The sequence below is a fragment of the Psammomys obesus genome, unplaced genomic scaffold (assembly GCF_907164565.1).
Source record: "Psammomys obesus unplaced genomic scaffold, mPsaObe1.curated_primary_1811, whole genome shotgun sequence".
In the NCBI taxonomy this organism is placed as follows: Eukaryota; Metazoa; Chordata; class Mammalia; order Rodentia; family Muridae; genus Psammomys; species Psammomys obesus.
In genome coordinates, this window is record NW_026596046.1 from 27,598,223 (window position 1) to 27,620,886 (window position 22,664).

At 40.5% G+C, this 22,664-nt stretch overlaps 1 protein-coding gene across 16 annotated transcripts in view; it reads left to right on the forward strand.

Annotated features, from left to right (window-relative positions):
• The window catches only part of Dlg2 (discs large MAGUK scaffold protein 2), a 1,446,492-nt gene that overhangs the window by 1,296,446 nt on the left and 127,382 nt on the right, over positions 1-22,664 (forward strand). For all 16 annotated transcript variants that reach the window (XM_055623355.1, XM_055623352.1, XM_055623367.1 and 13 more), the window contains one exon: positions 5,703-5,817. In XM_055623355.1, coding sequence (XP_055479330.1) covers positions 5,703-5,817 — 115 coding nt within the window. The remainder of the gene's footprint in view (positions 1-5,702; positions 5,818-22,664) is intronic.

Genomic DNA, 22,664 nt, shown 5'->3' on the forward strand with positions numbered 1-22,664 from the left:
CTCAGTGTTGAGATAATCCTGACAGATGAGGCCACCAATACAACAGAAAACGGCAGTAGCCCTGGAATTGGACACAGTCCTTCTGGGCTTCAAATGACTGTGGGTTGGCAGGAGGATCTTGTGGGTCATTTAATGTTCACCAAGATGGGACCAAGAATCCCAAACTGTGGCCACCTTTGGTTTATTCTGACTTGGCCTGGTAGATATGCTTTATATGGGAGGGAGATGCTAAATCAGAGGGTTTAGAAATGGACACAAGTTTCCATTCTACTTGATAATACTCAAAGAGCTTATGATGTTTGCAAATAATGAACAAGAATAAGTTATAAATTACACATAAAAACAAGAAATGACAAGAGCCATTACCAGGAGCCGATCATTCTGATCCATGAGCTCTCTGGAGATCTTCCCAACATATCTTGAAATAGGCACTATCATTATTGTCATTTTGCTTTTAAGAAAATTGAGTCAGGAAAGGTTAATAACTTTCCCAGTGATGTGTAGCTGCTACACAGCTAGGCTAAGATGTTGATACCATCTACATATTCCAAATCTTAAGCTCTCTCATATTATCATCCATCATGTCAAAATCAGGAAAAAGCCTAAACTACCAAATGAGTGATTGTTTAGTAAAGTTCAGTTTAAGTTTAGTAAAATTTAGTTTAGTAAAATTAGGTTAGTAAAATTCTGTGCATTGCCCCCTTCCAGTCAATACTGATTCACTTGATGGCAGTGGCATGATGGGAATGGCCCAGGTTGAACCTGAAACCTTCCCAGTCTCTGCATGTGCTTTAGGAACAAATCTTCCCTCCAAATGAGCACCACCGATGTTACCTCTGCTAAGGGCATTATCCCCTTCATTTGGAGCTCCATAGGTTTGCTCATTTAATTTAATGTTTTTAGTTGGCTTACAAAATAATGGGTTTTGGCTTGGCACTTTTATACACCATCATTATTGTTTTCTGTTTACAGCTTCTTCTTGCTCCTCCTGCTCCTTCTGGTTCCCTTCTTCCCTCTGGACAGTCTTTCCTTTGCTTTCATGTATAGTTGGGTTTAGATGTCTAAGAATATAGGGGATAGCCCCAGCACTCAGTAGAGGTGGGTGGATCTCTGTGATTTCGAGGCCAGCCTGGTCTACAAAGTGAGTCCAGGACACCCAAGGCTACACAGAGAAACCCTGTATTAAAAAAAATTTTTTTTGGGGGGGAGGACCACAAAGATATCTGGGTTTCTCCTGCGTAGAGGACAAGAGTTCACTGAAGCCAGTGTTTCCTGACAGCCCTCTGAACATTCCACTTAGGAGTTAGTTTTATGTGCTCTCTTGAAAGTTGCGAAGACGTAGAAGTATGAAGTAATTTATAATTTCAGCACTCATTGGCTGCCTTTTGCAAGTGAGACAGTGCAGGGTAAAGTGTTGCTTTCTTTCTTCTTTTTTTAAGGCTTCCCATATCATGTTTTCTTTTTTTTTTTCTTTTTTTATTATTATTATTATCATTAGTTATATTTTATTAAAGTTATATTATATTATATTGTATCCCAGCTGTATCCCACTCCCTTATTCCCTCTCAATCCCACCCTTCCTCCCTCAGCTTCTCCCTGCCCCTTTCCAAATCCAAGGATTGGGGAGGACCTCTTCCCCTTTTGTCTGGCCCTGTTTTATCAGGTATCTTCAGGACTGGCTGCAAAGTCCTCCTCTGTGGCCTAGCAGGACTGCTCCTCCCTTGGGGGGTGGGAAGGTCAAAGAGCCTGCCCTTGAGTTCCTGTCAGAAATAGTCCCTGTTCCCCTTACTATGGGAAATCAATTGTTACTGAGCTACCACGGGCTACATCTGAGCAGGGGTTCTAGGTTATATCCATACATGGTCCTTGGTTGGAGAAACAGTTTCAGAAAAAAACCCTGTGCCCAGATATATTTGGTCCTTGTGGAGCTCCTATCCTTTCCACGTCATACTAACTCCTCTTCTGCCAAAGGTTTGGTTTTGAGTCTTAGTATCTGTTTTGAAACGCTGCTTGGTAGGGTCTTTCAGATGCCTTCTGCGGTAGACTCCTGTCATATGTCCAATGCACATCCCATTTGCGTTTCTAAGTGAGGATTGATCATTTTACCCCGTGTCTGCTTTCTTGTTTATCTTCTTTAGGTGTGTAGATTTCATTATGTTCATCATATCTTGTAGGTCTATATAAGTGAGTATATACCGTGTTTGTCTTTCTCCTTCTGGAATACTTCACTCAGAATGATCTTTTCTAGATCCCACCAGAAAGCAGATCCTTGCTCTCTTGCTGTAGCATCCAACCTTAGCATTATCATGCTGAACATCCCTGTAGGTCACATTCTGGAACCAAATTCATTCCTGTTCTGTCTTGCTCCAAGCCAGATGTTGTAAAGATTAGCATGTTTTTAAAAATCTCAGTTGAATGTTCTCATGAGGTTTAAAATCAAGAGTGTTAGCAATTTGGCTGAAAAGAATACCCCAAAGGGCAGAGTAGGGGCAGGAGGGAAGCATTTAAGGAAGAAACTATGTTGCTAAGTTGAGAGTATATTAGTTGTTCATATTTTAGCTTTTTGAATGGATTTTCATCACTTTGATAAAAAGTAAAGATTGGCATCTCACAGCCTGCAGAGATGTGTACTTCTAAAATATTTCTAAATATAAGGTTGTTTATCTCTATGAATCTGTAAACATACAACTTCCCCACTCCCACCCCATTTGTATCTGTCAACCTACTGTTTGTGCCTTGGCTAAGTTATGTGGACCGGTAAGTGCCCCTGAATACAAGTTTTGTGATTGAGATGAGCATCAAAACGCTACATCAAGAGTAGGATAGACGCTAGGTAAGGCGGCAATATAAGTTATGGGCCACAGAGAACGTAACTGATGAGCTACACAGCAATGCAAATGAACTTTATTGTTACCACAAATATCCTGTCACAATACATGATATAGTAGCACGAGCCTAATGAGAGCCTATGAGTCTATTGATGGTCGTAATTATGTGTAGGTAAAGTGTCAGAATTGTTTCCGACAAATGGCATGACTGAGTTGAAGAGAACAAACATTGCCTAGAAGGCAGTAAAGATGTCAGAGCGGTTTGCAGGTGCAGGCAATTTGACAACAGCAACAAAAAACTAGTCTGCATCTTGAGTCCTTGCGTTTGGAAAAGGAGAGAGACATATTCTACCTTCTTTCTTCTGCAAAATAATATTAAGAATCGGTGATTTCTTTACTTGCAGCTATTTCACAACCGTGTTTATCTAATGACTCGGCCCATTCCTCATTCAGCAATCAGCACTTCAGGGGAGGTGTAATATGCACCTTTTATGAACTCTCTCTCTCTCAACTAACAGATTCCACGTCATGAACAGGGAATTCCTACATAGGGAATTCCTACAAGGTGACATGGGCTCTTCCTAAGGGGCTCAGCCTAGTGGACACAGGTAACCACCTAAATAATTGTGAGATGGCGTGATGGTGCCAATATGGGTCACTGGACAGATAGGGGGAGGTGCTGACTGTGAGCTGCTGTGAGAATATGCTTGGCAGAATTTTGCTCTTTCAAGTCCTCATGGTTGTGAAGCATGGTCCTATGTCTCCATGAGGCTGAGTGACACCCAGGGTTGACACTTATCTTCAGAGAGTAGTCCTACGAGGCGGGTCTGAAAAGACTGTAAGTTCCCACTTTATGTCCCCAAACACGTGAGTGGTTGTTTTCTCTGCAGGATGAAAACGCATGCTTATAATCCTAGCGCTCAGAAGGCTAAGGCAGGGGCAACACCAGTTCAAGGCATATTGTGCTCTGCATACACAGTGATTCCCATGGCTGCCTGAATTACATAACAAGACCTATTTTTAAAACATAAAAACAAAGCGCTAGTGAGGGTTGTACAATTGTTATGTAAAGTATTGACCAGTACCTCTAATTGTGGTGCCATACTGATTCATTCCATAATGTACACACATGCAGCAAGACACTTATTTATAAAATGAAGAGCAGCACAGACCTAAAGACATGAGGCTAGTTAAAAAAACTATTACATTTAAATAAGCTAGTTATATTTAGTATAAATATAAAATGCTATTAAGAAATATCATAGTCACAGACTTGGCAGAAAGCGGTTAGCCATCCATGCCACACTATTTAAAAAAGAGAAAATCATTTTAGCACAATACATAGTTCAGTCCATGCTCACACGCATACCCACAAGCATTTCCAGCTCACACCTCCCTCCCCTGATGAGCTTTGGGGAAGGACATCTGTGAGGAAGAAGGCAGAGGACTGCCGTTCTCCGCTCTGTGTTTATATAGTCGAGGTGACTTTTATGATATCTGTAGGCTTTGTTTTATGACCTACAAAGAAGAGGCCCACAAAGCACCACATGCCATGGGTACAATGTGGTCCATTATAAATGTTAGTTGATTCTTCTAGGTAGCAGAGAAATACAGCTTCCTCAAGATGGTATAAATCTGCTGATAATATCACACCAAGGCTCATAAGTGTTTTCCCTTGGAATGAAATGCAGTGTTTTGGAGCAAAGTCAATAGATTTTAGATGAACTATGTGATTAAATCTATATTTGGCTTATTTAATTATTTAAGGATGAATTATTAACAGAAAGTCTGCCAAGTATTGGTAATTCTAGGCTGTACTTCAGCACTGGAAATTACTAACCAACTATTATGGGCTTTTTAAGTCTTCAGAGTACAAACTTTTGTGTTTCACGTTCAAAACTTAGCATTTTGTTAGCTATTGCCAGGTCTTTTAGGGAAAGCCATATTCTCGCAGCTATCAATACATGCTACATGATCTGAAATTAAAGTTGGCTTCATGGAACCTCTTAATTATAAAGAACTTTAAACACAAGGCTGCAGAGATGGCTCAGTACTTAAGAGCATTTGCTGCATTCCCAGAAAACCCCAGCATGCACTCATACATAGTTACACACACACACACACACACACACACACACACACACCAAATAAATAAAAATAAAATGAATCCTTTAAAAATAATTTGAAACATTTTTAGGTAAGTTGACTTTTTTTTACTACATTAATTTAGTTATCCTTATTTTCATAAAAAGTTGTAAATAATTTGAACTGAAAATCAAATTATTTTTCAATGTGCTGGTGAAAAACTGGAGGGGTGGCACACTCCATTAATGCCAGCATTCAGGAGGCAGAGGCCGGCCTGGACTAGCAAGTTCCAAGTTTGCCAAGGCTACATGAAAGTTCTCTTTCTGTCTCTGTCTCTCTTTGTCTCTCTCTCTCTGTGTGTGTCTCTCTCATACACACGCACACACACACACACATACACTCAAGTAGAAATGAAAATGAGAAAATATGATTGAAATGAATAGATTTTGTCTATTTCACTATCCTAGTTATAATGACATGCCATAGTTTTGAGAAAGGAGGGAAACCAAGTTAAGGATTGTATGGAATCTTAAACGTCTCACAAGTTAGGAATGTCATGGCTCTATATCCTCTGGGTAATTTTTGGAAAGTAACTGATCTCTCCTTTTCTTTCTGTGAATTTGTGAGTAAAAAGTACTAGTAAGCAGACCTGCTGTTCTGATGTTGAACATCAACCTGGTACTTGATAGAGGAATGAAAACATTCAGGTCGATAGCTTGTCTATATAGCATGTCTAACTCTCAGAAGGCACAAAACCAAACTTACCCTTTTTTTCCCCCCTATTCCCAGATTACGCTCGATTTGAGGCCAAAATCCATGACCTACGAGAGCAGATGATGAACCACAGCATGAGCTCCGGGTCTGGGTCCCTTCGAACCAATCAGAAACGCTCCCTGTATGTCAGGTAGGCACCGGCACATTCCTCACTCAGATATACTGGTCCTGAGCTATTGCGACACAAACGCCAAGCCTGGGTTCCAGTTAGCCCATGTTTGTCTGGGTACTTCTGTTCAAAGGCCTTGCATTTAACCATTTTGAAGTAATTTTTGAAATGTTATCAGGCTAAAACTCTTCTCCAGTTTTATCTTTTGGGAAAAAAAGGGGGGGGTTGTTGCTGTGTTGCTTAAGTTGGCAAATTCTAGAACTTTCTTGGTGCTGGGGCACCCAACTCTCAAGTTATTCCCTAAAAATATTGAAACATATTAAAGTATGACATGGGTTACATTCATGGCAAAGCTTGAATGCATAGACTGAAGCTCTGGACATTTGCTTGCATTCAGTCTTGGAAGAAAATATTCCTTATTCCCAACTCTTCTGAGATTGAGTGCATTAGCTCTCATTCATTTATTAGAAATCAGCTATTCTGTCAAAGAGTTATGTGTATTGGTTGTTTTTCTGAAAGCTTTGCTGGAAATACTTTCTTCAGTAGAATCTGAATACCCGTTGTTTCTTGGACCATAACACTTCATGATTTCCTGGCTTATTGAAACTCATTAATTAGCCCACTGTGGTGACTTACACCACATCTCAGTACTTAGGAGATTGAGACCACCACAAGTTTAAGACCAACCTGGAGACAGAGTAAGTTCCAGGCTAGCCTTGGTAAGGAATGAGTGAATTCACAATGCCCGTCAGCATTTTTTTCTGCCTGGAATTCTCTTGAGGGAGCTATGTAGGCTCCACTTACTAGTTCTGGCTCCTGTATTACATCTAACTTTTATGTGTGTGTGTGTGTGTGTGTGTGTGTGTGTGTGTGTGTGTGTACGCATGCGCGCACACACGCACATGTTCTTCTACCATGTGTGTTCTGGAGACTGACTATGATCTTCAGGCTAGGATGTAAGCTCCTTTATTCACTGAGCTATTTTGCCAACAGAGGACATTTAGTAAGTAATACAAATCGTAGCAGCTGAGAGGAAGTGCGGTCCCTTACATGGTCAGAATAACTGTATGCACTATTTGGAGGAACCAGCTTCTCACTGTTTGGATGCCCATTGACAGCTCTTGCCCAGGATCTGACTGACAGCTAAGGCCACATCTTCTCACCCAAATTTCACTTTTTTTTTCCAGCAAGAATCCCATGATACATATACTAAATTATGCATTGAGTTGGACTTGTCTGAATTCCAAATGTAAAGTTAACTTTAACTTTCCTATGTATTAGACATGCCAAGAAGAAAATAGAAGACCAATTTCAGAATATGGCAGGTTCTCTGGGGCCTTAATTTGCTGGATGCTGTAGCCATCATAGAATGCCAGCTTATTCTGGGGAGTTTCTATTCCTCAGGATTCTTGAGGCTTAAAAATACATGATTGATGATGGATAGAGGATATAGACAGATAAATAGAAAAGTAGGTAGATAGATAGATGATAGATTATATAGATTATAAATATGTAGATGATAGATATATAAATAGTAGATAGATAGATCTACATGACTGTTAATCTTTCATAGTTGACCAACTGTGCTCTAGATTGTTTTGTAGTATCTTATTGTCCATGGAAGGAAATGTGGAGAACTACCTTAGAAAATGTCTCATAATGGCATCTCAAGTGAGATGTAAATTAAGCCAATTTGTATCTATTCTCTTTTCCATACTTGTGTTGTGTCACTAGTTTTTAATGATAAAAATTATTTTGAAAAATCTTGAAATGTCTTACTCTGGGATAGAAAATAGGAAAAAAATAGTTTGGCTAATAGTACCCAGACAAATTAGTCAACTGAATGGCCTTATAGACTCAAACAACAAGGAAAAATCATCAAAATTAATGTGATTAAAAATGAACTACATGAAAAAATCGTTTATGCAGTAAAATTATTGGTGAAGATGGGTTAAAAGTTTACGTTGTTGAAAATTTAATGAAGGTCTGTGATACATAAAATCAAAAGACATTTGAAAGTATTATTGATTAGAACCAAGTTTTCATCCTGATAAATGGTAAACAAAAATGAAACCTGCAGGAAAATTGGAAACCTAAACTGAGAGAAAATTTTAAAAGAAGCATTTTTTTTTATGAACAAAGAGGACAAATGTTTTGTTTCTCACTGTTTTGCAAAGCCAGCGCCTAACAGCTGCCAACATAGCACTTCGTGAAATTAAGACAGTACTGTCCCTCATCTGACACCCGCAACACTTTCCTGCGCTCCCAGGAGTTTCCATGAGAAGGCACACTAAGACTTTTGACCAAAATCCAGTGGTGGATATGGGCAAGTTACCGTATTATGTGAGGTTTACGACATTGTTGTCCTGAGTTATGGAATTCTTATAATCACTAGGTAGGGTCTCACCACGTATCTGTGGCTGGCCTGGAACTTGTTCTGTGAACCAGGCTGACCTCGAACTAACACCTGACTCTGGAGTGCTGGGATTAAAGTGTGGTTTGTCTCCAGACCCAACTTCATAAACACTTTTTGCCATAGATGATCCTAAGAATTCTAAGCATTGGAGCTTAACCCCTAGTCAAGTAGCTACTACTGGGATTATTACATATATGTGCATTGCACGTATGTGTAATATCTGCACCCATTAGGAAGTGGGGGAGTCATAAGTAGCACTATAGAGAATGGTTTCTTTCAATCCATATTGCTAAAAGTTATTTGAAGTCTTCTATCCTGTGCTAATTTAAGACAAGCTTCCTGGAGCCAGTTACTTCCCACAGCTTTATTATGGCGTGGAGGGGTGGCATGTTCACTCCTCAATGGATTTCACATATGTCTCATATGCTTGCTTACTCATTAATTCATCCGGCTCAGAGGGTCACACGGTGTCATCTTGATCAGCCAACCATCCCCGTAACAGGCAGTGACGTGGGCGCATTGTACAAATGAAATCGATTGGCACTCATAATACTATACGTGTATGATTAAGATGTGTTTGAGCTGTTTGACTTTTATGTTTGCTACATTATGAAAACCTATAGTTATAGAATCTTAACAACAAATAATGTTGGCTGGAGATACAGTCCAACAGTTCAGTTCTTATGTAGCTGGTGGGAGAGCCTGGATTCCAACCTAGTATCACGAAAAGAAAGAAACTGATGTGTTAAGGACACAAATCCAGCAATTTCAGAGTACTGGACAGGTACTTTATTAGTTCCCTAGTAGATGCACTTAATCCCCAGAGCTGCTGTAATGTAGGATTTGTTGCATGTCATCAAGGCTTTCCATATGGGCAAAAGTAGCAAGTGTGTGCCTAGGTGGAGTGACCACGAATTTATTTGTTCAAAGACATTCTCCCCTCCTGCCCATCAGCCAGTAAAAAGCTCGTTTTCAAAGAACATTGCTTTCCCTGCTGCTGAGAGAACTGAAGTCAGAGATGGAGGGTTTTAAGTTTCCATAGAGGCACAGATGTCCAGCAAAGAAGCTTCCTCAAAATGAGTAAAAGCACCCAGATCGCTGGGTGAAGGCAGGAGGCCAGATAGAGACACAAAGACATAGATCCATTGCTTGGGAGTGAAAGGTCACATTAAACAAAATTTCAGCCTATGTTCATTTGTTAATGAAGAAGAATATTGAGACTTGCAGCAAGTATCCTCTTTGTTATGAACTAGGATTTAAGAATCAATGCTCTGAGGACCACCCTTGACTCACATAGTCCTGAGGCATCATTTACATATCTGTTCTGCTCCTAAACCTGAAAAAGGCACAGGAACTCAGCAGAAAATGTTTCTTCCCTGTAGGAAACTCACTACCTAGTGTGAGCCAGGAACAACAGGTAAATGTATTGGGATATTGTAGCCAGAGAAACCTCCAAAATTTTGACTGCTTCTTAATGCGCAATATTTGAGTTGCTATTTCAAACACTTTTTTAAGATTTTGACCCAAGGAATAAATGGCATTCATCCTTTCTCAAAGCCCTATAAATAGAAACATGCATAAAGATTAAAAAACTTCGACATTACTTAGTACTGTGGGTTGTATACATAATTATAATACATAATACAATATAATACATAATTATATACATAATTGTTTATGTATAGCACGAACTTCATTATTTTCCGTTCTGTGTGATCAGTCTCTCTGTGCTGAGTGATGGTTACAACTGATTGACTTGATTTAATAACTCATCAGTGCATCATGATTCATGGCTTACAGATACACAGAAGAGTTCCAGGTCAATAACTTGGTACCCAGTCAGGCAGAAAAAAGCACTTTCCCTGCATTAGCAATGCAGTATCCAGGGATCCCAGATGCTTGCAGGTGTAGCCCAGGTGGAAGGGGATTACGACTGACATGAGGGGAGACGTACAAGTAGAGGGAAATGCCTGTCATGAGGCTTCCTTCAATCAAATGCTCTTTTTTTTTCCCAGTTATTATTCTATGAAATTATCTTAGCCCTACAGTAGGGGTATGGTTCCTTTTTTAGAGTTAAGAAAGACATTCTTCCAAATGATTCTCTTGAGATTCCCCAGCTAGACTAGGCATGGGCACAGACATTCAGGTTCTATTTGTGAGATGCTGTAGAGTAATATTTAGGGACACAGTTATTGGATTCTGCCAAACACAGGTACTTTTGTAGTATGACCTTGCTACTCACTAGTTCTGTGATCATAGAGAAATCAGAGCTATCTCTGTTGGCTTAGTTTCTTTGTCTGTGAAAAAAAAAAAATAGTACCATGAGTAGGATATGATGAAGTGGGTATGGTCGCTTAATAAAATACTGAATTCAAATACTTTGTACATGAAAAGATAGTGACAAATCTTGGTTGCTGATCATCATTGGTTACAAAGGCTGTCTGTCCAGAAAAGGGCAGAGACCATAGAATTGACTGTGAGCAGGCATTTCACACCCTTTCTTTCATTGCTTTCTTCTAACAGAGAAAGGAGGACAAAGTTTCCCGGTGGCTGAAATGCCTTTCTGTCTTCTGTACCATGGTGCATGAAAAAAGGCCCATAGTTCGTGGCTCCAGAATGCCATGCTTTGTCAACTTCCTAGTTAGACTTAACCCAGAGAAGCCTGAAAAGAGTTCAGCAGAAGCCACAAACTCTAGTCACTACATTCATACCAACTAGCCTTCTCACAGATAACAGCACTGCCACACTCATGACTTCTTCTTCTGCCCCTCTGCTTTTCTTGTGTCTTCGGCCTCCTCCTCAATTCCGTTTTGAACCTGAAAGACTATTTCTCTCATAATTGCTTTTTATTGTGCTGAAAGGATTTTCTTTATAAGAAAGATTTTTTTATTTATAATAATCTTATAATAAAATAAATATAATCTTATAATAAATAATAATAAAATAATCTTATAATAAAATAAATTTTTTTATTTATAAAAATGTTATAATCTTTGTAAGATTTTTTTTTATTGTGCTGAAAGGATTTTCTTTTATGGTCTGTGTATAATATGACCAATGGACTGAAGGTGGTCCCCTGCCTAATTCTTTCCAAACAATGTATATAAGGTGACTGGCTTACCTGCTGTGATAAAGTACCCTGACTTAAAGTGCTTAAAGGCAACCTCAGGGAGGAAGGGTTTATTTTGAATCACAATCTTAAAATACAGTTCATTATTGTTTCAAGAACCTAACATGATGGTCACATTACACACAGAGCCTGAAAACAAAGAGTGATGAATGTTCTTATTTACCCACCTTTCTTCTTTTTCTATGCCACCCAGGACCCTAGACTATGGGATAATGCTGTTTACAATCAATAAACTCAAACTGGACAATCCCTAACAGGCATGCCCAGAGACTAACCTAATGATAATCACTCACATGCATGCTCAGAGGCTTGTCTCCCTGATGGTTCTGGACCCTGTCAAGTTGACAGTGTTAACCATTACACATCCAGTCATTTGTGGATTTTTCTAGTCAATAAGCATATTGCTTGCATTTGCCTACAGTGTGCCTTAACATCCTTAATAGATGTTAAGAATGCAGAGATGAATAAGAGCCATAGGCTCTTTCTCTCAAACATGCATAGTCCAAATTTGTTAGTAGTTTATCAGTTATGTAGAACATTATTCTAAGGATCATTTCCTGATAACTAATATGTCACATGCCTTACAATTACAATCCTATTTAAATAGATCTGGAGGAAAGTTGTCCACGTGGACATACCATTGAATAGCCTACAAATTTTAGTTAGTGTCTTTATTTTGTCAAGTTAGAAGTTTTCTTAATAAATATTTATTAAATGAATGCCCTCTGCATCTATCTCTCCTATGCAAATACAGCCAAAGTATCTGAACGAACTGGTAGCAATTAATTACCAAGTGGGGACAGCAAGTGCTTAAAGTCCATCTGTATCCTCAAGGCACAAGCACTGCCCGCCAACACTGCAATTCCAGGAAAGATAGGCCAGTACCAGGACTACAGCCTGCTTCATTTGTCCCCCAAACTCTGACTCTCTTTTAAATAGAACCTAATTAATAATTAGACACAGACCCACAGACTTGTAAGAGAGAAAGTCTGGGGTAAGGCCAAGGTTGACCTTTCTATCCCAGGAGACAAAGCCTGGGTGTTCCATTAGTGGCTAGTTTGAGAAAACAAATATCACCCAGAACACTTTGCTTCGATGGGCTTTTATTTGGGGGAAAGATTATTTTTATATCATTAATTATGGTGAGACAGGAATACTATAGCCCAGCTTTCCTTCACATAGGGAGAAGATTTTTGTATACTAGGCATTTTCCTCTGAATCACAGCATAGACTTCTATTCCTATTTCGTGGATCCACTGGTCAGTAACCAAGTCATGGCGGGGAAGAGAGTTGTACAGCAACCAGCCTGGAACCTCTTTTCAGGGGCACAGCCATTCCAACCTCATCTGGTGATGCCTTTTTACCAAAAGACAGATGGCAAGGCATTGACTTCCGTGTACTCGGATACAGGGCAGAAGCTTTTCTCCCTTCTTCCAGCCTTTCCACCACTCTCCTCAGAGAAGGTGTAGGCAATGGAGTGCAAACTGCTACTGACTACTTGGCATACATTAGCTGACAGTTATGTTGACCCTCATTCCTTGACTTGCATATTCTTAGTTAAGAACATCATTTACAGACTGTGAAATTGATTTAATTGTAATATAGTATGATGCAGCAGAGTAGGAAATTAAGGGCACTGAATTTAGAGTTAGTTTTCTCTCTTAAAATCTTCCGGGTGGGAGCTAAAGAGATGGCTGAGTTAGTACAATAGTTGCCCTACAAGCATGAAGACCTCTGTTCACATCTGCAGCACCCATATGAGATGCACAGAGATGGGAGGATCCTTGCTGATGCCTGGCCGGATAGCTAGTCTAGCTCTTTGATGAACTCCCAGCACAGCGAGAGAAAACATCTCAAAAAGGGTAGAGAGTTATTGAATATGGCACCAAATGGCAACCTCTGGTTTCCACCCCCACGCACAAGTACACACACAAAAGCACATACATACCACATGTGCACTGCAGAAATGGCCGTGTGTGTGTGTGTGTGTGTGTGTGTGTGTGTGTGTGTGCGCGCGCGCGCGCACTCAAGGCACACACGTGCGTGCACACACGCACACACATACACACCCCTACCTTCTAGGGGAGGTGGTATGATATGACCAGATATCTGTTAACAGTTTATCAGGATGAAATAGAACTTATTGACTGGGGAGTGCAGAGGAGAGGTAGAAAGTACATGACAAAATGAAATGGCAGCTTGGGCTGCAGTAATGAAGGACCCAGGAATTCATGTGCTAGAGGCCCATTGTTGATCTCTTTTAAACCTCACCACAGTACTGTGCCACAGGTGTAATTCTTTTCCCCATTCTAAGAGAGCGAGAGAGAGAGAGAGAGCGAGAGAGAGAGAAACTTTCAAGGGAATCTGAAGGCCAAAGCAGTTTACAAACAGCCGAGACAAGGCACTGCTTTGCCCTGTTATATCTTTGTTTATACTGTCGTGCCATCAAGTTGAAGCCAGCCCTGTAGGAGCAGCGCTAGCATTCGAGGTAATGAAACTTGTGTTTCTTTCTTGTTATATTTTGACTTTCCCATGAAAGGCATTCTAGGACAAAATTTGTAGCTTATTGTGCTGGCTAGTTCTATGTCATCCTGACACAAGCTAGAGTTATCTGAGAGGAGGGACCTGAGCTGAGAAAATACCTCCATTAGACTGGGTTATAGGCGGGAAAGCCTGTAGGGCATTTCCTTAGTTAGTGATGGGGGAAGGGGCAGCCCATTGTGGGTGGGAATATATCCCTGAGCTGATGGACCTGGGTTCTATAAGGAAGCAGGCTGAGCATGTCATGAGGAGCAAGCCAGTAAGCAGCACCCTTTCATGGCCTCTGCATCAACTCCTGTCTTAAGGTTGCCACCCAGTTTGAGTTTCTGCCTTGGATTCCCCCAATGGGATATGTCCCTCCCCAGTTGCTTTTGATCATGGTGCTTCATCACAGCAATATTACACTAACTCTAATTAAGACACTTATTAATTGTAAATTTCTCTTTTAAGACAGAGTCTCATATACCCTGGTATGGCCTTGAACTCAGTATATAGTTGAAGGCCACCTTCGCCTTTTTATCTTCTCAAGAGATGGGATTTTAGGAGTCTAACATTGTGTCCAGTTGATGTTGTGCTATGAGTTGAGCCTAGGGTCTTCGTGTATGCTACATGAGTACTCTCCAAATTGAGGTGCACCCACAGCCCTCAGCTGCAATCTTGACTGTCTTATTTGTAATATGGACATGCTATCGCTTACAGGACCCTTAGGATTACTTTGAACCATGTCTTAGAGGAAACTCATCCTATGGGACTTGTTAAGAAAGAAGAAAGTTCCCTTGTCTCTGTCTGTGCTTAGAATGTGCTTCCTTTAATGGAGAATAAATTTTGATTCTCCATTTATACTCCGAGACTCATTAGTATTATGCGCACTCTTGCAGCCATTTACATTTTTAATTGCATCCTTAATTGTGGAACAAAAGTCTTTGTATTCTAGCAGCCAATTTTAAGCCAGAAATAGAAAGGAGGAGGATTCTGGGGGATTTGGTTTTTGTTGTTGTTGTTTTTGTTTATGTTTTTTTTTTTTTTACCTTGCCTGAAATTGCCACTATTTTAAGAGTTTTTATTTTTAGATTTCCATAGGAAAGGGGAAACAGTCTCATGATGACCTTTCCAAATGGTCATCACATTTTTCCTTTTCCCTGTGGCACATCCAGACTTCAGATCTCATTGTTATTGATGGCTGGCCTGTCATTTATTCATTCATTGATTCCTCCAACCAAAGCTTTTCTGAGCCATTAACCAGCCACCTCATTCTTGGCTCAGGTGTTAAAAAGGTATTTTTTTCCTGCCCCTGAGAAAGAAGCTCAAGTCATTCTACCTTTCTAGATTTTGCTTCTTGGTTCTTACCCCATAATAATCACATTACTAGAAATGTCATATCTCCTGAGGAAATGCTTGGGTTTATGACCAAAGTATATCAGTTCTGTCTAGAAAAGGGTGACAGGTGTGTACAAGGAGCACCAAATTCTCACAAGAGAACGGGTGAGAGATGGGCACGGAGAAACAGAATGCTTCCTCTCCTTAACTCAGGAAGCAAATACACAATTTGTCTTTTTATAAAATTAGTATTATATTTGTTCTTCAACAATATCCACATGTATATGATGCTTTCTGATTCCCATCCCTTCCCCATCTTGCTCAGATTCATGATTTCTAGTCTTGGTTTGTCACTTAGTTTAGTTTTACCAGGACAATCTGTATAAGCATTGAATGGAGCTGTCCACTGGACCCAGATGGGGTCACCAGTGGGCACACAGATGAAAGCAGTGACTTTCATCTCTTCCTTACTCTATCTATCAGTAATAAATAGCTTGGCAGTGAATTATAGAACCCTTCCTCCATATGTGCTAAGTGTTGACAAGCCCTTTCGTGTATGTACTCAGTGTAGGCATCCATAGCTGCTGTGGATTTACAATTGTAATGGTTATTCCTTTTCCAGAAGTTGGCATTTCTTAGCCCTCCTTTCTGTATTTTCCAGCTCTTACCTTCTTTCTATCTCCTTCTCTGAAATGTTCCCTGCTCCTTAGAAGGCATGGTACACATGTCCTTTTTAGGACTGAGTACTCATTCACCACTTACTCTCAGCACATTGAGCAGGCATGAGTCTCTGAACTCATCACAACTTACTGGAAAGAGAAGCTTCTCTACATAAGACTGAGAGTAGCATTTTATGAAAACATAACTATTAAGGAGGCAGTCTGACACTTTGCCAATTTAGTTAAACAACACTGTGGGTTTTTGACCAGTGTCTTAGTTAAGTGTTCTATTGCTGTAAAGAGACATCATGACCACGGCTACTCTTTCTTATAAAGGAAAATATTTCATTAGGGATGGCTCAGAAGTTTATGGTTCAGAGGTTTAGTCCATTGTCATCATGATGGGAAGCATGGTGGCACAAAGGCAAACATGGTGCTGAAGAAGGGGTCAAGATTCCACATCTGGATTGGCAGGCAGCAGGAAGAGACAGTGACAATGGGCCTGGCTTGAGACTCTGAAAGCACAAAGCCCACCCTCCTGTGACACACTTTCTCCAACAAGGCCACAACTCCTAATATTGCCACTCCCTGGAAAACAAACATTTAAATCTATGAGTTCATTCCTATTCAAGCCACCACAACCAGGATAACACTACTTGGCATGAATTCATCTCTTTGGACCAAGCCTCAAAGCCAGTCAGAGAGCAGTTGGTGATCCCTGTAATACCATTGCCACTATTGTACAGCAGACCCAGCTGTGAACCATACAAACTACAAAACAGTCCTGTGAAGGAGCTCAGTTATCAGGCTCAGCAGCAGACATTTTTAATTGCTAAGCCATCTCTTTGGCCCACTGAATGAGGTTTTTTAGTGCAGTGAACATAGTGATTAATCAGAATGTGGTAGTAAGAAAACAATCAAGGGCGCAGGGGTGCTGAGTTAGTGATGAGCACTCGTTGCTCTTATAGAAGACATATGTTAGAATTCCATCGTATACATAGTAGCTTACAACCATATGTACCTCTAATCCCACAGAATCGCATATCCTCTTTTGACCACCTCAGGCATAGGCACACACATGGTATATAGCGATACATTTAAGTTAAACACTCATACATGAAATAATTATAATAAAAATTATATATGTATCACATCACACCACATAGACACACACACATATCACACACATGCATGCATTCGTATACCCCAAAGAGAGGACAATCAATCAGCATATACTCTTCAGTGCCCCTCGCACCACATACACTGCTCACCCCATATCTTTACCTGCTTTTTTCTTGTCTGTGGCTCCTCTGACCCTCTTCTGTTTGACTCTGGCATCCTTAAAGACAGTCAATTTAGTCTACATCTTTATAGTGTAACACATGGAAACTGCCGAGTCATTTTATGTCCTTGGCACTTAAAGCAAACAAGTTAACTTCACATAAAATCTTACTTGATTGCCTTATAGCTTGCAGATGTCAGAAAAGATCACTGGGGCAAGAAAAGTGATCCAGAGGGTAAGAACACATGCTCCTCTTGCAGAGGACCTAGGTTTAGTTTCCAGCACCCATGCTGGATGGCTCTTTCAGGGCACTCCCTTTTCCTGGTCTCTGAAGGCATCTGATTGGCAAGGTGCACATACATACAGTCGTGCACACACATGCTATACATACACATACAATACATAGACATCTATAAAATACATACAGACAATAGATCTTAAAAGATCCGTGCTCCACTAATCCAATGAATAAACCTTGGCCCACTGTCTCAGATTATGTCTTTTAAAGCACAATTAACCAATAGAGCTGTGTTTATCACTGGTTATGACATCTTTTTTCCCCTTTTATTATAAGTCAGTAAGTACAGTAAAAGTTATAAATACTTACAAATGCAATAATAATAAAATACAGCTACGAATTTGCCTGCTGTATACCAGATAGGTTCTGAAGTACTTTGGGTGGATTACTCACTATTCACAGAACTGTCATGAAATGAGTGCCGTAGTGAAGAAAAAGTGAGGTCAGATGCGAGCTGAAATTAGAACCTGCGCCTGCCGTCCTGTGTCCCTATTTACTATGCCATATGGCTCTAATGAACAGCTTTCACATGGTTATTTTTATTTAATACAGCATGTCTACAGATGGGTGTTGTTTTCCACACCTTTACAGATGAAAAAACAAAATGGGTAGTTCAGAATACCAAGATCTCTATTCTTTTCTCCAAAACCACGGGTGCTTTTTAATCTGTGCCTTGTGTTTTGCATATTGTCCTGTCACAAACTGCATGAGTTTGGGGACTTTAACTTTTTGGCTTGTTGTTTGTTTTGTTTTGATTTTGCAACATGTTCTCACTGTGTAGCACAGAGTACTCAAATTCTCAATCCTCTGGATTCAGGGTCCTGAGTAGATTGCAGATATGTGTCGCCATGCCCAGCCTGTAGTACTTGAGTTGATATTATTGTTGTTGTAGCAGTATTTGTATGGGTATTCTACCTACAGTTATGTCAGTGTACCATCGTGCTCACGGGGGCCAGAAGAGGGCATTGGATCCCTTGGAACTATAGATTCAGAAGGTTGTGAGCCACCATATTAGTTCTGGGAATCAAACCTACGTCTACTGGATGAGCAGCCAGTACTCTTAACTACTAAACCATTTGTCCAGGCCATAGTACGTAAGTTTTAAATTTTTATTTATTAATAAGTCTTTGACAACTTCATGCATACGTAATGCACTTTGCTCGTTTACAGGCACCATTAGTCTCTTCCGTCCTCTCTCAGTTCCCACATCTTCTGTGTAGCTCATGAGGGACCCATGCATCATTTAAGGTTGAAGAGGCTGCTGAGCATTACACAGTCACTTCACATCATGTACCCTAGCTGATGAACTCGTCATCAAAGTCCTCATTCCCACATATTCTCAGCTCCAGCCAGCCAAGGCTCCTGAGCTTCCTTTGTCACCCAGAGTCTGAAGTCAGGACATACACCTCACAACAAAAGGTGCAGTTAATATGCCTTTCACACATAGCTCCCTGTGGGTGGCAGGGCATGCAACCTGGCTTTGTAGTTACCTCATCATTAGTGAGGCCCCATCGAAAATGAAAAAAGACAGTGAAAGCTCAGGAAGACGGGGCCTGTGTAGTGCAGCTCACACACCTATGGAAATACTGACACCCGGTGTGTTCTTGTCAGCGTGCAGTACAACAGGTGCCGATGGCAAAGACCCAAGACTGGGAACACTTTCAAAGATTCCAGCTTTGCCATTTGCCCAAAAGTGTGCTTTGTATGAATCACCCATAAGCCTCTTTATGATTTGTAGCAATACTATCTCCCAGCGCTTAGTCCTTGAAAGTCTTTAAATCTCCACCTTCCCGGAGCTTTCGACAGCACTTTGAGTCATCTGCTTCCACTGAGGTAAAGCTTCCAAACTTTAATTGGCATCATTATCTCACATTCATCTCACAACTGCAGTACGAGTCAATCTTTCCATTCTCTTCCTCCTCCCACCTCGCCACCACCGCCACCTTTGTCTTAAGCCTGAAGTTTTTATGAAAATGGTTCAGGGGACTTTGAGAGTTGCTTGTGCCAGTTGGGTGTCCAGTGTTTTTGCCCTGGCTTCTCCTCCGTACAGTCTTAAGTACAGATTTCTCTGACCTGAAACATTAGAGTTAATATCAGGCACCTGGCATTGGGCCAGCAGCTCCATCAAGTAAGAAAACCTAAAAATAATAGGCCAATAACAATGCATGCTTTAATTGAATCTTTTTTTATCAAGGCTAGTATTTTAAAGAAGAAAAGGTGTTTTTGATGCAGAGAACGAAAAAAAAAATGTTATTTGAACATCAGGAAAGGTCCTCAATTTTATATTTATATTTTTAAAACCTTACTAGATGAAACTTCACATTTTTTCCTGGAAATTTTTAATTCTCCCTGACAGTATCTCTTGATATTGTATTAACAAATAACAAATGGTGACAGAAAATTAGTTGGTTTATATAATTTTCAAAAGTTGTAAGACAGTAGCTATTTGACTTTAAAGAATGAAGTCCACAGATTCTTTCAAAAATACACTAGAAGGTTATAAAAAGTAAGAATTTCAGTATATGGAAATATGAGATCAAAGAAGTCAGACTATCACATCTTTAGACAAACTATTCAACTATTCAAATTAGAGTTCCCCACTCCTCAGTGAAAATGTGTACTTTTTTTGTGGTTCCTGGGCCAGCCTCAGAAGAAATTTTCTATTCCCCCCTTTTCCACCTTGTCTGTATGCACTTGAGGCATGGTCTTTCCTGCTCAGTATGGAATCACAGGCAGCTGAGATTGGACTCCAGGGATGTATCCTGACCTCTGGGAGCAATTATCCGGGTTGGTCCAGCCTGGATGGATGGTTAACGTTCATAAAATGGACTGGAAAGGGGGAGGATGCAAAACAATGGCTACTTCCCATTTCCCTCAAGTATGTGTGCCCATTTACAAGGCAGAAAAGCCGAATGAGGAAGGAGACTGCACCGTTCGTAAAGCAATGCAATACTTTCCCTTTTTTATTTTTATTTTTTAGTGCAGCTCTTCTACAGTAAATGAATATCAGCTCGGGTTTCTGATCCCAGTCATGTACTTGTCAGAGTGGGCATCACACATCACTGTTGTTTAAGCTGTGTAGTTAGAAACACCAAGAAAGATTGGAAAGAGGCCACCAGGCTGAGATTTGCATTTAGAACTTTGATGTCAGGTTTTCTTCAGTCCTCCCAACAGGAGGACCACTTCCGGTAGTTGTAATTTGTCTCAAAGTCAAAGTGTCAAGAGGCCAAATGTCTGCTGGGCTACCCCTGTTCCTGGGGATGACTACTCCCTCTTGGGATGCTGTAGCCCCAACGATGTAATAAACATCAGCAATGAGGGGAGTCTTGGGGCTTCAGAGTTTTCTGAGTCCCTCGGCTGGCTTCAGTGTGTTAGTCCGTAAGCATCATGGCGGGAGAGCATGGCGGCACACAGGCAGGCATTGCCACTGCCGTAGCTGAGAGCTTACACGTTGAAACAACAATCACAAAGGGTGGGAAGAGCGAGGGGGAGAGGGAGAGCACATTAAACGGAGAACATTCACATTTTTATACCCAAAATCTTATTGAGCACTTAGAAATTAAGGTAAACATTATAATGGCTAGGTTGTTCAGTTCTGAATCCTTTGGTTCTAAAAAAGCTGTAAAATCCTTGGGAGGCCATTTGTTTTCATGATTCGTTTGGGTCAGCCTAGCTCTTTTGAATTTTCTTATTCTTTATATTACATTCCCTTTCTTTTGCAAATGAGACTGTGCTGATGAGGCCTATGTCAACTTGACACAAATCATCAGAGAGAATCATCAGAGAGGAGGGAGTCTCAATTTAAAAAAAAAAAATGCCTTCATAAGATAGGACTGTAGGCAAGTGTGTAGGCTATTTTCTTAATTTGTGGTTGGTGTGGGAGGGCCTGGCCCATTATGTGTGAGGCCACCCCTGGGCTGGTAGTCCTGGGTTCTATAAAAAAGACAGGCTGAGCAGGCTATGTGGAGCAAGCCAGTGAGCAGCACTCCTCCATGGCCTCTGCATCAGCGCCTGCCTCCACGTTCCTGCCCTGCTTGAAATTCTGTTCAGTGCTGTTAGTTCGGTGATGACTACACTGTTGAAGTGTACACTGAGCAAACTCTTTCCTCCTCAACTTGTTTTTGGTCTGGTTTTTCGTTATAGCAATAGCAGCCCTCACTAACACACATGCCCAGACCTTTACTCTGTAGTAACCTGATACATTGCAGTGATGTTTTTTGAAAGTTAAATGAATTTTCCATCATCAAAATAATAACGATACATGGTTGGTAAAATTAATTGATTGTTATTTGGCCAGGGTCCCTCAATATAGATAGACTTTCTCTGTGCAGATAAGATTTTCTACCTAAGTGTGTCGGACCGGCACTCCTTCTGACTTTTCATATGAGGATAACTATTCCTAAGAATACCTAAAATTTCTAAAACTTCTTTCCCCCTACCCTTTCTGTTTTGAAGGGCTGCAGCCATAGTCTTTCCACTTGCACATTACATCGAACCTCTCATTTCACAGCTAATGAAACCAGAGTTAGGGTTCTTACAGAAGAACCCACACAGCAAAGGAAAAGGAGAAAGTGAGACAAACTCAGCTTTATCTGTGCTGAGATTCTACTCTTAGCCTTAATTTTCAGGCTTACTTGTTCTTGGGTTTATCTAATTTCATACCTGTGTGGTCATGAGTTGTGTTAGTTATTGAATGTGCAGTTTCCTCAGAGGTGGTCTATAGCAGATAACTGAACATGGAGTTATGCTGGCTTGAGTGGAAGTTCTACGACATTTGACCTATGATTTGACCACCCTGCCGTGACCATGCATCCTCAGCAAAGAGGTATAAGGTTTCCTGCTGAGGTGCTGTGCACAGGAGACTGGACTAGAAAACTATTTGATTGACAACCACTAAGGTACAGTGGACAGGGAACGAATCTGAGTTTTACCAGCCTTGGTGACTGTTAATTATAAAGTACTATGCGGAATAGTATAGTACGTTATACTTCTATCAGGGATAAAAAGATGAATCCCATATCCCCTCCAAGATCCAGCTGTAGCTGTTATTCTTAACACTGAGCCAGACTGTCCTGAGATCTGATAGTATGACACACCTATAAAATTAAACTCTACATCCCCTCAAATATCAAGTCACCTAGCCACTCACTGTTAGTCCAGGACATAGTGGGATAGGCAATAGATAGATAGATAGATAGATAGATAGATAGATAGATAGATAGATA